This window comes from Nannobrachium achirus (genome assembly GCF_963921795.1).
Source record: "Nannobrachium achirus genome assembly, chromosome: 11".
In the NCBI taxonomy this organism is placed as follows: domain Eukaryota; kingdom Metazoa; phylum Chordata; class Actinopteri; order Myctophiformes; family Myctophidae; genus Nannobrachium; species Nannobrachium achirus.
This window is the reverse complement of record NC_137820.1, coordinates 35,617,287-35,636,172: the sequence shown is the minus strand read 5'-3', so window position 1 is coordinate 35,636,172 and position 18,886 is coordinate 35,617,287. Positions and strand designations below refer to the sequence as shown.

Here is an 18,886-nt window from a genome sequence, read left to right as displayed (position 1 = left end):
AGGCCTGTTGTCAACAGGAAGCCCTGGTTTAAAGGTGACGTCATAATCGTATCCTTTTTTTTCACGGTTTACGTGTGGACATTAGCTGAGGTAAGCTAACCATTTCGCTCCGTCTATAAACACATATTAAAAGCTTAAACAATGCTTTTATATAAAAGTCGCTCCGAGTCGCTCGGCACCAAACGCCATAGTGAACTAGTCGCTCGTAAAGTCGCCCGGCGCTAACTGAGTTAAGATAATGTATTAAAAAAAAGTGCTAGCCATTAAAAAAAATAAAAAAGTAAGAAAATAAATGAGTTGTCGGCATACGGCCCGAGGCAGCAGCACACATTCCAGGCTGCTCCATCCGTCAGTGCTTCTAGGTGAGGGGGAGGGGCAGGGGTGTCGCACCAAATTCTGGGCCCTGGGTACAAGGATTCACTTCAATGTTGTGCTTTAACTATTGAAGAATAGCAGATATACAAGCTCACAGCCCGGCACCGAGTGCCGTGCTGCGAGCTTGTAGATCTGCCATTTGATTTGCACACATTTTCACGACTTTAAAAAATAGCAGATCTACAAGCTCGCAGCGCGGCACCAAGTGCCGCGCTGTGAGCTTGTAGATCTGCTATTTTTCCATAGCTAAAGTATATAAAAACAATTAAGGCCCCTCCACCTTGGGCCCTAGTAACTCAGTCCCACTCCCCCCCCCCCTTGTGTAGCCCCAGGGGAGGGGTCTCCATCAGTGCTTGGAGGTGAGGGTCAGGGGCGAGGACACACGGAAGATCTGAGGCAGCATGTTGCTCAACTGGTAGAACATTTCTTCTGAGATGGTCTGAGGAGCGAACGCACACGCGCACACACGCGCACACACACGCACACACACACACACACACACACACACACACGCACACACGCACACACGCACGCACGCACGCGTTTACATTATTATACTGAGGAAATATGTTATGTTAGGATGGCATTGAAAATGTCTGAACATAGCTGAAAGATTCGCGGATTTACAAGTTCAAAATACACAATAGGGAACATTCTATTCCTAACGCCTACGAACTTCTAAATCTCTAACCCTAACCACAAGCTGAATCTTTTTCTAATTGTAAACCTGTCTCTAAACATCTCTAAAAAGAACACAAGTTCATACAAGCATGCGCTGATACCACAGGAGGAAAACACACACAACCTTTAAAGCCACAACGCAAATACTAAAACACTATTTGGAATTTTGTTTTGTGTACAGCGTTAGATTAGTGTTAAAGGTGCTTTGAGTGAGTTGTTCAGTTACAGGGGTCTCCTGCCTCTTTTTTTTCAAATTGTCAGGGCAGGATACCAATTTTATCCAATCAGAGAGGGAGAACTCCTACAGGATACAGGATGAACAAGTGACTGTGGAAGTGATGAAACAAAGAAAATAAAGTCAAAGCTGATAAATTATCTTTGTGTGGAGTACTCTCTCCTGAGTGCATAAAATTGGTATCCCGGACTGAAAAATGTTATTTTCAGGTTGCTCAAGAGCTTGCCAAAGCAATCAAGATGGAATGATGTTTTGTGCCGGGCAACTGAGGTTTACTAGGGAACACGATGGCCATGCAGGCGGCCATGGAAGAGGCATTTTAAGTACTAATGTTTAAGTGCAAACACATGCACGACGCAGCGCTCCGCTCATGCAGTATCCCACAGCAGTAGAGCACACAACAAAAACACACACACACACACACACACACACACACACACACACACACACACACACACACACACACACACACACACACACACACACACACACACACACACACAGGTTTTATTTTTATTTTTATTATCATTTAAAAAAAAAACATTTTAAAATAGTGAAAATAACTGGAAAAAATATCTATGCGTTGTGAGCGTGTAGATCGGCATTTCAACTACTTCTTCTCAAAACTCTTGTATGACGATTGACGAAGTAGGGACTTCATTTTCAAAAGAAAAAATAAATAAATTGAAGTATAGTGCAGTGTTAATTTCCTTGACTGGATTTTTTTCACAGACAAAAACAAAATAAAAACTAAGCTATGAGGACTAAAACTATGACTAAATAGTGCTAGTGGAGCACTAGCGCTATTTACTAGTGGAGAAGAGATCCAATAGAACTAAGACAGGTCATTTTATGTTTGGTTGCGGCTGTTGTGCTCTGAAAATAGCTGACTGATTGACTATTTTCAGCATGCAACAAAGTGTAAAATCCATTTTTGTTGACAAAATAATTTTTAGTCAACTAAAATCTTATATTTAGTGGACAAACATACGACTAAAACTAAATTAAATTGTATTCAAAAGACTGTATCTAAAACTACATCTATGGTTACATACAAGTGGTTACACAGATGCTTTCCCGGTGGGTTAATTTTGAACGTCAGGATCGCTGACGTTCAACATACAAAGCAAATAGTTTTTACCGCGATGCTTAAAGCTAGGCTTTCACTTTCTTTCTTACTGAGCGTGTGCGATGAGTGATCCGCAGTTACACCTTTCATTCAAAGCCAGACTCATTGTGCCACATTTGGGCTTTCATGCCCACAGGCAACAGACAAAAATATTCAGCTTATTATACCTTAATAAGAATCACCCTGAAGATGATTTATGGAATTCTTTGTGTCTGCATTCAAAGGGCTTCGTTCTATGAGAGCCAGGTGTGCTTTTCTAATGCTCTATGTATGGTGGGGCGCTATTACTGACAAATAGCTACTCAGCCTAGAATTGCTTTCGGCTTTTTATGTTTTTTTGTTGTGTTTTTTCCCCATGGAATTAATGTCCTATTTTATACTTTGACGTATGGCAGAGCTTGAGCGTGTTACTAAATAATAACTACATTGGAACACAGTGTATTATTATTATTGTCTTATTTGTTCAAAAATCACGCAAATCGGTAGACATTGTCTCTACAGTCATGTGATCGACATGGATCTGTCCGATTTTCCATATTCCATCCTAATTGGCTAAAACTGGCTTCCAAAGTTAGCAGGATTGGTCATTTTTGAATAAAATGCCTGAAATCATGAACGCAGTATGCGATTTTGGTAAAATTGTGCATGCACATTCCCAATAGGCACAGGAATAAATGCCACTTAAATGTTTTCAAATCGGCCTCATGGTGGCGCTATAACAGGCCGATTCGTGTTTTTATCTATAACTCCACTGATCAGTGTACAACTTTGTATGTGCACTCCCTAGAGGCCAAAGAAAAACCTTTGCCCTGCTTTTTTCATATCTGCCTTTTATAGCGCCACCTGGAGGCTGACTTATGTAAAACACATTTTTCCAATTATTCCTTGAGATTTTACCCAAAAATCATGCAAATCAGTACACAGTGTCTCTATAGCCATGTGATCAAGACAGATCTGTCAGATATTTCATATTCCATCCTAATTGGCTAACATTGGCTTCCAAAGTTTGCAGGATTGGTCCATTTTGAACAAAATCACTTAAATAATGAACGCAGCTTGTAATTACAGAGAAATTCTGCACGCACATTCCCACTAGGTCAAGGAACAAATGCCACCCTTTTCACATTGGCCTGTTATAGCGCCACCAGCAGGTCGACTTTTTCCAAACACATTTTTGGAACAAAATGCCTCAAGTCATGCAGGGTCACATTGCTATTAACCCTTTCCAAGCCACGGGGAGCCCCATAATATTAAAACCGGAATATACCGGACATCTGAGCAAGGAGTCTCAGCCGCGCCGTCTTTTTCCGGACTAGGTCATTAAAAATGAAATAAATTATTTTTATCCGAAAATCGGCGATCGTCTAACCTTCCCTAGTCACCGCTCGTCCATCGATAGCTCATGGCTGCTCTGACATGAAGCAGAGGTGACGTCATTGCCTTTCCTTCTTCATGCTTCCTTGACACCGTCTGTTTACTGTCTGGAGGATAACATTAGCATAGCTGGAGTGCTAAGGGCTAAGCTAGCCAAAATGGTCACATCGACTGTTCAGTCATTCTTGGATTATATGCATGGATTATTATGCGCACGGATCGCACACGCGAAACGCACAGGGAGATCGATGCTCGGCCAAAACTACCACTCTATCCCAACGGAGATCCAGATAATCACGGTGAGCTAATGACCTGGGGGGGGAAAAAAAAAGAAAAAACAACCCTTGTTGCGGTCCAAGAAGGAGTGGTGGCGGGCTCATGTTTATAAACATAATATTATGTCTCAGATCACAATACAATAATAGAAATGTCACGGCTAATCTACCAACAACCATTCTATTTTGGCTGGCAAACTGTTAAAGGCCAAAGAAGACATGGCACCCTTTTCACATTTACCGCCACCAGGACCTACCTTACCTGGTGGAGACCTGTGCTCGGAAGAGCACTGCTTCTAGTTATTATTATTTTCATTTCCTGAAAAGTAACCGTCTAAAAGACGGTTGTGATTGGCCGGTAGTGTATGATCCGTGCTGTGATTGGCCGGTAGTGTATGATCTGGAGACAACGTATACGGAAGAATGCAGATGACGTAATTTTGACGCAAAATCCGATCCCCGGCCAGGATCATAGAAAACATATTTACAGAAGGCTTTAGGGGCTGAAATTCACGGTCTTCTAAAACTTTAGTGATTTAATAGTTAGGAGAATTTTAAGATTTGTTTTATTGGAAAAGTTACATAGTATAGCTTTAAAGGACAACTTTGTTTTTTTGTTTTTTACAAGGGTTCATATTTTAGATTGTAATTAGAGAAAAGAAAAGATGAGCGTTAAAATGTTTTAATTTAATGCTTTCTACTGTATTGTTTTAGCGATTTTAACAATTTTGATTTCAGTGGTTGGGAGCATGCGTACATGTGGCTAAATATGTATTTTTAGACACAATAAGCCCATTGCCCAAAATAAACTGCAATCTTTCATGGGCAAATGTGACTTATGAGGGCTAGTGGTGTTACTGTAAATAGTAATAAAGAAATTGCCAGCTTATTGTGTCTGAAAATACATATTTAGCCACTTGCACGGAATGCACGCATGCCCCCATCCACTGAAATCAAAATCGCTAAAATGGCTAAAACGATAGAAAGCAATGAATGAAAATATTTGAACACTCACATTTTCTTTTCTTTAAATAGAATCTAAACTAAGTTGTCCTTTAAATACAGTACTTGAGTGCATGTAACTTAGTTACTTTACACCACTGCTGATCCCTCACCTGTGGTACAATGAACTGGACGGTCCGTGAGATGCCTCCGTCCCATGATGCCATCTCCATCATGAAGCCTAGAGAAAAGGAAAGACAAATATGCAATACATAAAAATAAATAATTTATTTAAAAGAAATGTTCTCCTGTAATGGACAAGCTGACATAGGAATGACAGGTTGAAAGTGCTAAGAAATCAGGAAACATAATCGCTGATGTAAAATAATGATGGATATTTGAGCCTAACGGATAACGGGTTACAGCCATGGATGTAATGATGGGTTTCAACGTCTTACCTTTCACACATTTGAATACCAGCTCAGCCCTCTTCAGACACCATGGAATGGTCATCTCCTACAAAACGATATGAAAATAAACTCAATAAATCACTTCAAGGATACAGATTGCGATAAAAAAAAGAACTGAAATAAAATAAAAAATAAAGTGGTTCCCAGCATCTTCAGGATAGGGGCACACTTGAAAATCTTGAAAGCGTCCGCGGGCCACCCATCCTGACCACTTAACACGGTGGCCAGTATAGCCTCACTGTCGGGCAGAAACATCGCATCTCCAAATATCAGATTTGTAGATTTTTAGTAAATTAAAGCCCTGCTTCATACAAGAGTGTCGCACAAAATTAGTGAAAATAGCAGATCTACAAACACTACTTTAAATCGTTTTAAAATAATAACTAAAAAAGGAAGGATTTGGACATACAAGGTTTCTACCCGACAACAACGATATTAAGGTTAAAAGAGTAGTTCACCCCCCAAAATGCCTTTTTTCTATTGATTACTCATGCCATGGAGACTTGAGTTCAATAATATTTTTTGTTTTTTGCCACATTCCTAAGACAATGATTACATTTTTTTTTAAAGAAAAAAATTACCTGACGGTTTCCCCACTCAAGTACAGTACGTGAATGAGATTTCCACAACAGTGTGTGAGCGAGTGAGAGAGTGGTGTGGGTTTGTGTTGCTATATTAACTGGGGACCCCTTCAAGGACCCTTGAGGGGGGTCCCCGGAGCCCACTTTGAGAAGCCCTGCTCTAAAAGCGTGGGGGAACCCCCCGCTAGTGCAGTCTGTGGTGTCTTGGATAAAACCCACGGCAGGCATGAGAATGCCAGAACGCCAGACTAGACAAACAACCAATTATCCAAGCCAGGGAAAAGATTGAAAATAAGAAAAAAGGTGCATTGAAATGAAAATAGAAGCTGACAATTAAACCAATGATTCTCAACGTCGGGTCCGGGACCGGGGACCAACAGTGGTCCAAACGGATCTTTAAAGGTCTGAATCTCTGAGTTAAAGTATTACTGTAACTCTCTAGTACGCTTTTCTTAGATTTATTCTGAAAATAGCCGATATAAAAGCTCAAAACGCATCGCAATCTACTATTTCCACTACTTTTCTTAGGCTGGATTTAGACTGCAGTCAAATCCAGCCTGAATCAGATCTGTGCCACATCGAGATTGGAATCCGATTGGTTTAAATGGTCACATGTTCACATGGAACCAATCAGATTCCAATCTGGATGTGACACAAATCTAATTCAGGCTGGATTGGCTGCCAGTGTAAATGGGGCCCTAGATTTATTCTTATTTACCGCAGCAAGCAGTCCTGACAAACGCACGCACTTCGGCCACTCAGGCCTTCAGGGGCGTTTCAAGGTTCCTGGCGCAGATCAAATGTGCTTGGCTGTGCGGAGGTCCACACACAGCCAAGTACATTTTAATTTGGGAGCTCCTTTGACGTGAAAGCATTTAGAGAACCGCTCCATCAAAGAAAGCCTCTACATTCCTGGTAGCGTGGAAACAAACTCAAATAGCTTTTGGGTTTGTAAACAAACACCATTGATTGAGATGAGTAGAAAGCTTTTTTCTCTCCAGACGTGCTGTGACATGGAGCTGCACATCAGCCCAGGGCCTTACGCTCTTATGGGGACGCTTCATTCTTTCAAAGACTTTTCAACATCAAAGAGTTGTTTTTTGTAACAGTGCGTTCAGGTTCAGCTGTAGTCTGTCTGTGAGTCCTGCTCAGACCTGCTATTTACACCATGGATCTTCAACAGGGGGTCCGGCACCCCCAGTGTTTCTCATAGTGGGGATTATTTTCTTTTTCTTTTTTTCAATCTATATTGTTATCACAGATTCTATAAGTGTGAAAAAAAAATGTTTTTTTTGAGTGGTGAAGCCAGCTCAACGTTTGACATCTAATCTATCAATGATCGCTTAAATGTGGTTCACCAGCGTCTTTTATGTGTTTGCGCCCGGACTATTTTGACCGATGGACCGAGGCGAGGCGTTGTGTGCTTGTAGATCGGCTGTTTTCACTAGTCTAAATCATTTTTAAAATGGAAAATGCAAAACGAACGGTTTTGGACATACAAGGTTTTCACCTGACAACTGGGATGGGACGATATGTAGTTGAAGGAAAAGGTGAAATTAAACAAAATGGCTGGCATCAGAGGCCATCAATCAACATAAAGTCTGGCATTCAGTGCCATATCCTTACCTCAGACATGGTGTGCACCAGCAGCAGGGGGATGGTGATGTTGGTGATGTCGTGCGTACAGCAGACCTTCAGGATGTTCCTGAGGCCCATGATGGCGGGGTCGCGGGCCGTGATGTTCCCAGAGCGGATGTTGTCGTCCACACACAGGTGGAACACCACGTGTAACTCTGACAGGTTGCAGTGCCGCGAGATGTAGAACTCACCTGGAACAACCACAGGACAGGAGGAATGCTGAGGCCATGGCCAGACAGAGTGCAATTATTTTCAGCTAATCGCAATTATTTTGCATACAGTCATTGTTAGAATTGTTTCCATCCATCTGTACAGCAATCAGAATGTGCTAGGGATGGGACGATAAGTGATATTATCGTTTATCGATTATCGTGATAAAAAACACTCATGATAATCGTATTGTGGAGATTGAATTTATCGTGATATCATCTTCCGTCATGCACTGGGATCTTTTTATTTGCCAAGCTGCATATCCAGTACCACTTAAACCCTCTATTGGTAAAAGGTACTTATAATATACGTACTTGATACAGTTTTTTTTCACTCTCTATCGAATGTCTTTGCCAAAGAAATAGCCGATCTACAAGCTCACAATTGCGACGCGCTGTGAGCTTGTAGATCTGCTATTTTTTGGCTAATGTTCTGCCCCAGGATAATGGATATTGCTTATGGCGATAATCATAAATCGCGATTTCTTTTGTCACAATAATCGTGATATGACATTTTCATATCGTCCCATCCCTAGAATGCGCACTGGCTTCTTTGCCTTTTCTGTCTCACCCAAGGAAGATAGATTAAGGAAAGGTTGCGCTCGGCACCGGGTATGCACCATGACACTCACAGGTGGCAAACTGCACCGGAAGTTCATTGAAATAACATCGGAGTCCAGCTGGATCAGCTTATGAACAAACACTATTTCTGAACGATTGTGACCTTTGCCATATAATCGGTTCAGGAATATAAAAAAAATTATAATCACAGGTTGCTTTCTAATCACTTGTTTTTCGATAATAACTTTATTGAGTCATCTAAACAGAGGCAGGTATCGTTGATTGCAGTTATACGTAGGACAAATAAAAGTCATGATGAACAAGCTGCAGAGAAGACTACTCACCTGGTAAGATGTTGGCAGGGTTTCTCTCTAGGTTTCTGCTCTTATCATCTCCACCGTTTCTCTGAACCTCTGCCGGTGAATCAAACCAAAATACATACATCATCAATATATGAAAGGAGTGGACAAAATAGCTCATAATAAAGGGACATAAGGTCATATTGATAAATGTTTTATGTTAACAAAAAATCAAAATAAAGTTCTCTCACCAGCCTGGTGTTTCTGCCTGCTGGTCCTCTGGGCTCGGGCGTATAGCACCACCTGCTGGACAACCTCTAGCTGCTCTTCCAGAGGGGGGAAGTGGAAGTCTGTGCACTCCTTGGCAACTGTTGCAAACTCTGATGGAACCACACAGATCATTTAAGCATTAACGTGTGACTAAATAACTACTGGATTGGATCCGTTGGATGGAGTACAGATTATTATTTTTTCCTGAAAAGTAACGTTTTTGGACATGTCTGACAGTGACAATATGTAATGTCAATGAGACCTGAAGTCTCATTCTCAAGACAGTTGCTCAGAAAAGACAACAACAAAAGCATCTCTTGATGTAGGGGTTCTCTCGGTTCACTACCAGTGGCTAACCTCTCTTGATGTAGGAGTTGTGATTGAATACTTTACCACCCAAGGTAGAGGGGCCTTAATTATTTTATACTTTCGCTATTGGAACTAAATATTTTGAGATGGGGGTCCGTGGTGCCATTTGGGGGTCCTTCACAAGTTCACATGAAAAGGTTTGAGCACCACTGACATAGAAACATAGGTTTTTCAAAAAACCTTAGAAGGATTTGAAATAAGCTATTCAAAGACACATTTTCAAGATTTTCAAAAATAGCAGATCTACAAGCTTGTATGTCTGCTATTTTTCAACAGTTAAAGCACAAAATGTGAGTGAATCCTTTGCACCCAGGGCCCAGAATTTGGTGCGACGCCCCCTGACTAGGTTATTAATTACAAACCTCTCTTGATGCCGCTGTAGGAGGTGACCCTGTTGTCCACCAGCAGCACCAGGCCACACAGGGAGGTGGAGTAGAGAGACAGAGCCGTCTGCAGACGCCTCAGCTTGGCTCCGCTGCTGCCGTGCCTCCGGTGCTTACACAGGCTCATCACGTCTGCACGCACCAGACGCAGGTTGTGCATGGTCTTCAGCTGGGCACCTGGCAAAAGCAAGAACAACTTTTCGACTTTTTTGAATTGATTTAAAGATTTTAAACATGATGGTGACGGGAGTGTGTTTGGGATTGTTTGTGCAGCCAATGTGCTGAATATCCAATGACCTACACTGTGGGTGTAGCCCTTAAATGTTTGTGCCCTGTATTGTCTGCCCGATGAAGGTCTAACGACCAATACCTCGACCAAATAATGAGCAACAATTTTGCTTACGCCAGACTAGACAAACAACCAACTATCCAAGCCAGGGAAAAGATTGAAAATAAGAAAAAAAAGTACTTTGAAATGAAAATAGAAGCTGACAATTAAACCAATGAGTCTCAACGTCGGTATTAAAAGTACTCTATACATCAGCGATTTGAAAATAGCCGATCTATCGACCTTCTTCTAAAATATATTTTTTCTAAAATATGGGTGAAAACATCAGTAAATCAGCAGTCTAGGACTTTCCAGAATCAGGGTCGGGACTCGATCAGTCGGGCAAGAATGTAGAAACTCGCAGTGATGTGATGCAAAGTGTCATCAAAGCGGTACCTACAGTAAAGTAGGTAGGAAAAGATGAATGTTCGTTGATCCCAACGTTCATATCTGGGCTCTACACAGGAAATATGTTGGTGGTGGCAAAATGAGATAGTCAAACTAGTGTAGTCTGATCCTGGCATAAGTAATAGTAGCATTATCCCAATATAAATATACTATTAACTCACTTACTGCCAATTAAAAATGCCCTCGAGTGGCATTAGTGCCAGCCCTCTCCATAGACTTCCATGTAATTTGTAGTGCACAGATCATGCACACCCATGCACAGATCATGCACCATGTTTGTGCAGGCTGTTCACAGCTTTCAAACAAAAAAAAAAGATTGGAAATCCGTTCAGGCATTCTTGAGATAATAGCCATTATGTTTTACATGTTATGTAAACAAAGATGGCTGCCCTGTATAAAGATGGGGTTGTATGGGGGTGGAACATGCAAAATCGCGATTGAAATCATGTTTACTAGATTTAATGGGGTCCAAAAAGATTTTAAAAAAAAGATTTTTTTTTTTTTTTTCTAAGTAAAAGTTGCCCAAAGTCGCTTGGCAGGGAAGCCCATAGTGAGAAAGTTGCTATATACTTTCACAACGAGTTGATACTTTCACAACGAGTTGACGCGATGTGAGCTTGCGATTTTCAAATAGACAACGCTTAATTGGTTAATAATGTATCTAAATCTACATGGTAACGAGTAACTAAAGTTTTCAAATAATTGTAATGGAGTGAAAACTGCAATATTTGCCTATGTGAAATGTAGTGGAGTCGAACTATAAGAAGTAGAAGTATTGAAAGGTTATAGAAGTATACTCAAGTTGAGTAAAAATACCTCAAAACTTGAGTAAAAGTACTTCCAGCACAGTACCTAGATGTATGGTGAAGCTCTCCTCCAGCTGAGGCTGCTGCTCCTCGTAAACATCTGCTTCCTCTGACATCTGACCAGCCTGCATCTTGATTTCCTCTCTGAAATCACAACCACCCACTTATTGATTTCCTCTCTGAAATCACAACCACTCACTAGGGATGGGACGATAAGCGATATAATCGTTTATCGTGATAAAAAACACTCACAATATATTGTTTATTTGCCGAGCTGAATATCCGGTACCACTTAAACCCTCTATAATTGGTAAATGGTACTTATAATATACGTACTTGATACAGTCTTTTTTTTCACTCTCTATCAGATGTCTTTGCCAAAAATTGCCGATCTACAAGCTTGTAGATCGGCTATTTTTTGGCAAATGTTCCGCCCCAGGATAATGGATTTTGATTATCGTGATAATATCGTAAATCACGATTTCTTTTGTCACAATAATCATGATATGAAAGTTTCATATCGTCCCATCCCAAGTAATATTAGGAGGACATTCTGTGCAGATGAAACACTGTCAGCCCACAAAGGAAATGACATGGCAGCTGTTAAGACTATGACAACTCAGCATGTGCACATCACATGCACTGCAGATGATCTGCACCAAGGCTCAAATCTTCATTATCTTCTTTCAGCTCAGTTTAGCTTTTTTCATGGGATTTGAAAGAACCTGCTGACATGCTCTCGGGTCGGGATGCAGTTATCTTGGTGCAGACACACACACACACACACACGCACACGCAAACGCACACACACACACACACACACACACACACACACACACACACACACACACACACACACACACACACACAAGCCAATGTGCACGTTATCTGGTCTCACAAAATAAACGTGCTTTCTCTATCTTACTACAGTAACTGTAAAATCCTAGTGTTAGTGCATAATTCTAAATATAGATGAAGAGAAAACTACACATCCACAGAGATGTGGAATAAAAGTATAGCGTTTTGCAGAGTGTTGTATTAATAGCAACCACTAGGGCTGTCACGATTATGACACATGACACATAACCTAAATATACAAAGAGATGACATATTTGTACTTAAAATACTTTATACTTAAAAAAGAACATTGATAGTGGAAATAGCCAATCTACAAGCTCACAACGCGTCGCGATGCGATGCGTTGTGAGCTTGTAGATCTGCTACCCCCCCCCCCCCCCCAAAAAAAAAGACTATGATTGTCAAATAGTCAATATATAATAATGTGGCCTCTTTAAGCTATGAGCTGACTTCAGCCATGCTGTGTTTCTGTTGGGTTGGTGCAGAGGGACAGACTCTGTTGGGTTACTGTTGGGTTTGTGCAGAGGGACAGACTCTGTTGGGTTACTGTTGGGTTTGTGCAGAGGGACAGACTCACGTGATCTTGCTGCTGTTGTGTGATTTCTGCATGTCCTGGTGCAGCTTGATGACCCACTCCTGGTACTCCTGCTTCTGAATGCCTGTGACGTGTTTCAGCTCACTGGCCCACTTGTTCTCCAGCACCTTCCCATGGGAAACAACAGGACACTCTCAATACAACACATAAACTGAGGTTTATTTTTCTTTATTTCTTTATTTACATTTTTATCCCACGATTCTGTAGCCCATTTTTCACCCAGTGCCAATTGCCTAAGCTGTAATCCGGGGCTCTGCTCTACCTCGGCCAACCTGGGGAGAGCCCTGAACTGAGCTCATGCTTCCTTCAGTGCATGAGGAGTGAGCAGGCCGCTTCTTATCACCTGACAGGGGGAGCTTCCCCAGTTGGATGTAGCGTGTGGAAAGAACATATTATTCCAACCAGTTCCCTTCCCCTCCCATCAGGCACCCCGGCTGGCCAGGGGGAGACATTATAGAGACCAGGATGACTGCATGTTTTTGTGAGGGTACCTACCCTAGGGAACACAGGGAGAACATGCAAACTCCACACAGAAAGGCCCTTTCGCCAATCCCACTTAGGGTATGGATGGGCAGTGGGCACTGATGACGGGGAGGAGAGAACACGTCCCCAGCGCCCCCAGGACCTTCTAGCTGTGAGGCAACAGAGCTACCGACTGCTCCACCCTGACGTGATCTAACTATGTACTGTGAGCCCTCTGTTCAAAAAGCTCACAATACATCGCTTGGCGACTCATGTGAGCTTGTAGATCGGCCGAAGAGATTTGGTGTAGAGGAAAAAAGCAAGCGGCCTAGCATATAGCCCTGGGGTACTTTTCAATGAAGTATATACTGTAGTGTAGGGTTGAAGTGGTTCAGTTCTTCTTGCATAACAACCAGAACCAATGCAATGTGCTCTTATGAACCTGTAACACAAGTAAAAATGAAGAAACCTTGAACTTGACCCAAATAAAGTTCATAATGGAAGACCAACCCTGTACAAACATCGTAATATGACGAGGTCTTAACAAGGACACGTGTGTTATATATTATGTACAGTACTGTAAATGTTACAATACTAATGCTAATTGTGTTAAACACACAAACACATTGTGTTACTACACTTGTTCTCTTTTTTTTTTACCTCTATACAAAATGTCTATATTTGTGAGCTTATACAACAAATATGCTGGCTGAATCTTCGCCTCTTTATGCTGAATGTTCCCCCATTTATGATAAACCCAGAATAGGCATGCAACATGTTGCATTGTGATGCATTGTGAGCTTGTAGATCTGCCATTTGAACTACTTGTGTGACACTTTCTGATTTCTGATACCGTTTACCTGCTGTGCCTCAAAATGCTGAGTTGCTACTGCGTTGACATCCAGGTCACTCAGTGTGGTTCCCAGCTCCAACAAGGCTTTGTCCATTTCTGCCGTTTGCCTGGTTAAAAACAAACATATTTTATTATTGTCACTAGGGCTGTCACGATTATGACATTTTACATGATGATTTATTGTCACTCAAATAATTGCGATTAACGATTTAATTGTGTTTTGTCGTTGACAATTACATTTTTGTTTTGCTTTTAGGCTTTGAAGTTGCACAATGCACATGGTAGATATGACCAGCAAGAGCCGTTGGCCGCCGCGTCCACGTCCATGGACGCGGCCGTGGACGCGTCCATGGACGCGGCCGCGAAAAAAACGTCCGTGGACGCGAGGCCGCGTCCACGGACGCAAACGGCCGGCCGTCCAGGCCGTGGACGCGGCCGTGGACGCAGACGGCCGGGGACGCGGCCGTGGACGCGGCCGTGGACGAGGCCGCGGCCGTGGACGCAAACGGCCGGCCGTGGACGCAAACGGCCGGCCGTGGACGGGTCCATGGACGAGGTCGCGAAAAAAAGGCAGCGAAAAAGAAAAAAAAAGGTGGCTATTGTATGTATTTTTTGATGGAGATTTCAAATATGACCTTCTTTTTTGCATAGGACAACTCTAACCTGCATCAATTGGTATTTTATAATTGCCAATTGTACCCCATCCATCTAAAAAACAAATTGGATGTCTATTGTATGTATTTTTTGATGGAGAATTCAAATATTAATTTCTTTTTGGGATAGGACAACTCTAACCTGCATCAATTGGTATTTTATAATTGCCAATTGTACCCTATCCATCTCAAAAACAAATTGGATGTCTATTGTATGTATTTTTTGATGGGGAATTCAAATGTTACCTTCTTTTTTAGATATGACAACTCTAACCTAAATCAATTGGTGCATCAACCTACTTACTATCTATCTATCTATCTGTCTATCTATCTATCTATCTATCTATCTATCTATCTATCTATCTATCTATCTATCTATACTTCACCTTTAGTCCAGAAGAGAGTTCAGCCTCAGGAACTTGCACACATGGAACTGTGTCATGACTGTGTCATGGAGCTAAAACAGAGCTATGTTAAATACTCACAATGACTCTGATGGACCAATCAGGGTGGTGGTGGGGGGAGGGATCAACAATAGACAGAAACTGGATAATGCTTTGTTAACTGTCCCACCTAAGTCCCTGCTAGTCTGAACAAACATCACCTTCCCTCTCATAACACTACTACTACTACATTTATATAAAGCTGCTCTTGCATTTGAATTCAAGTCTGACACAAGTTAAGGTTAACTTAGGTAGTATTTCATTTCGCTGGCTTTTAGGGTCTGTGTGAGTGTGTAGGCTCACAAATTATTATAATTGTCATTAAGTGACTCTGAGATCTATCCATCCATCCATCCATCCATCCATCTATTTATTTTTACTTACTGTTTACATTTTCTATAAATATTTATTTCTATATAAAACTCAGTTGTGTGGAGTTATTGTGTGCCCTTTCTTGTTGCTAAAGAGTCCATTTGTTCACTAGACATTAAGTCAAGGTTACTATTTTGAGTTGAAGCTAAGTGTTTTATTGCTTTGTGGTTTAACATGATTTAAAAGGCAAATTCATTGTTATGGTTACTTTAGAAGACTGCTTTTGCATTCATGAGTTAAGAGAGCCAAGCTAATTCAAAGAGTTAGGTTAAAGGAACACAAAACATGACCTAACTCACAGCTGCCATTGGACAGACAGTTACAACATACTCTTATCTTTCACAGAACAGACAATTATCATTTATTTTATCTATTTGAGACTATGTAGCTGCTCTAGGGGAAATAGAGCATTATATCAGCCTATTCAATTGATAATGACCAATGGGTGCCAGTTTCTAAGTAGTTAAAGCATATTAACATAACAATATATGTGGCCTAGACATGGATATTGCCCAATCAACTCGTAATCTACAGAAATGTCCACCACATCACACAGTATAAAACCTAGTAGGCTTAGTGGATTACCTATGTTAAATCATGTCAGGTTAGTTTGGTTCAAGGTTCAAGTATAATAATTTATGAGCCAAAAATGTGCACAAATGTACAATCACATCTAGGCTAGAATGATAACATAAAGTCCTGACTACTCCTTGTTATTGTGGTCCTAAATACTACAATGATTAGTTTGGATGCATTGCTTCTATCATGTCCAATTAAAAATAAATACATTACATATACAGAAATCTGCCTTCTCCTGTATTGTATTAGTGACATTCATTATAAATAGTAAAATAACAGGACAGAGCAAAAAAGGCCTCTGCAAAAAAGGCCTCTGCAACTAACCTAACCTAACACACACTATGTGTTAATGTTGATCAATATAATAATGTAAAAATACAAAGTTAAGTAGACCTAAGTAAGAAATAGTAAATACATTGTAATAATACATTGAAGGGGAAATGTAGGAAAACAAATGCAACTCAGCATTGAATTTATGGCAAACATTTTGCTACTCAACCCTTTCCAAATAATATACAATTAAGAAGTGGGATGTTCCACTTAGTAAGAGAAAGAATTAATGACATATATTTTTTTTAAAAGCTAGAAGACTCACCTATTATAGTAACCATGTGAATTGCTAATAATGTTATGGGTCAGATGTGTAAAGATCTATCACATTGTATTGTTCTTTTCAGACTCAACAATAATAATGATGATGTTACTTAAATGCTGATCAATGTGTGAATCTGGCTCTTATCAGGTGTGTGTGTTTTCTCTCCCTGTCCTGTGCTGTCCTCAGTTAAACCAAGACAGTACTGTTGTGACCAATGTGGAAAAAGCCTTCAGCTCAATTTATTATCTCAAAGTAGACCAGAGAATTCATACCGGAGTGAAGCCATTCAGCTGTGAACAATGTGGGAAGTATTTTGCTCGTCTGGACAATTAAAAGATCATAAGCGTTCACATACTGGAGAGAAACCTTATTGTTGTGACCAGTGTGGGAAAAGATTTGTTCAAAAGGGGATTTTAAAAGAACACCAGAGAATTCACACTAGAGAGAAGCCCTATTGCTGTGACCAGTGTGGGAAAAGCTTTACTCGATTGTCTTATCTCAAAATACATGAACGAATTCACACAGGAGAGAAACCGTACAGCTGTGTCCAATGTGGGGAAAAGTTCAGTTTAACGGCTGCTCTGAAAGTACACCAGAGATTTCACACCGAAGAAAAGCCTTACTGCTGTGAACACTGTGGCAAACGTTTCACTGTAAAATCTAGCCTCGTACAACACAAGAAGATTCACACTTGAGAGAGACCTTACTGCTGTCACCAATGTGGGAAAAGGTTCACTCTGAAGACGGCTCTGAAAAGACACCTGAAAATCCACACTGGTGAGAAGCCATATACTGCTGTGTCCAGTGTGAGAAAAGGTTCAGTGATATTCATCATCTCAAAGCACACCAGAAAAATCACACTGGAAAGAAACCTTATTGCTGTGACCAGTGTGGAAAGAGCTTTCCTAGACTGGAACATATCAAAATACACCAACAAATTCACACCGGAGAGAAACCTTATATCTGTAACCAATGTGGGGAAAACTCTGTCAGGTACATGTCTACCGTTAGAGGCCACTGGCATGAGTGCCTTTTTAGCTCTGTTGGGGCTTGGTGAATGTACTCTGTTGTTGTTTTTTTAATTATTATCTTTGTAATGTATGGTCTTCTTACCCTGTGGGCCTTGAGCCTGTAATAAAGTATTGCTGTGCAGTGTGAGTGTCTGATTGCATGTGATCAGATAAAGACACAACAGAGGCCTTTTTTGCTCTGTCCTGTTATTTTACTATTTATAATGAATGTCACTAATACAATACAGGAGAAGGCAGATTTCTGTATGTATGTAATGTATTTATTTTTAATTGGACATGATAGAAGCAATGCATCCAAACTAATCATTGTAGTATTTAGGACCACAATAACAAGGAGTAGTCAGGACTTTATGTTATCATTCTAGCCTAGATGTGATTGTACATTTGTGCTGTTTACATTTTTGTCTCATAAATTATTATACTTGAATCTTGAACCAAACTAACCTGACATGATTTAACATAGGTAATCCACTAAGCCTACTAGGGTTTATACTGTGTGATGTGGTGGACATTTCTGTAGATTACGAGTTGATTGGGCAATGTCCATGTCTAGGCCACATATATTGTTATGTTAATATGCTTTAACTACTTAGAAACTGGCACCCATTGGTCATTATCAATTGAATAGGCTGATATAATGCTCTATTTCCCCTAAAGCAGCTACATAGTCTCAAATAGATCAAATAAATGATAATTGTCTGTTCTGTGAAAGATAAGAGTATGTTGTAACTGTCTGTCCAATGGCAGCTGTGAGTTAGGTCATGTTTTGTGTTCCTTTAACCTAACTCTTTGAATTAGCTTGGCTCTCTTAACTCATGAATGCAAAAGCAGTCTTCTAAAGTAACCATAACAATGAATTTGCCTTTTAAATCATGTTAAACCACAAAGCAATAAAACACTTAGCTTCAACTCAAAATAGTAACCTTGACTTAATGTCTAGTGAACAAATGGACTCTTTAGCAACAAGAAAAGGCACACAATAACTCCACACAACTGAGTTTTATATAGAAATAAATATTTATAGAAAATGTAAACAGTAAGTATAAATAAATGGATGGATGGATGGATGGATGGATGGATGGATGGATGGATAGATCTCAGAGTCACTTAAT

The 18,886-nt window shown here is 40.6% G+C and overlaps 1 protein-coding gene across 1 annotated transcript in view; it reads right to left on the bottom strand.

Annotated features, from left to right (window-relative positions):
* Positions 1–702: 702 nt before the first annotated feature.
* The window catches only part of ferry3 (FERRY endosomal RAB5 effector complex subunit 3), a gene marked incomplete at its 5' end in the record, with an annotated part of 30,632 nt that continues 12,448 nt past the window's right edge, over positions 703–18,886 (bottom strand). The window contains 10 exons of the mRNA XM_080736732.1: positions 703–814; positions 5,185–5,252; positions 5,470–5,527; positions 7,689–7,891; positions 8,815–8,883; positions 9,021–9,149; positions 9,771–9,968; positions 11,380–11,477; positions 12,769–12,893; positions 14,109–14,208. Of these exons, the coding sequence (XP_080592858.1) occupies positions 722–814; positions 5,185–5,252; positions 5,470–5,527; positions 7,689–7,891; positions 8,815–8,883; positions 9,021–9,149; positions 9,771–9,968; positions 11,380–11,477; positions 12,769–12,893; positions 14,109–14,208 (1,141 nt within the window). The 3' untranslated portion in view covers positions 703–721. The remainder of the gene's footprint in view (positions 815–5,184; positions 5,253–5,469; positions 5,528–7,688; positions 7,892–8,814; positions 8,884–9,020; positions 9,150–9,770; positions 9,969–11,379; positions 11,478–12,768; positions 12,894–14,108; positions 14,209–18,886) is intronic.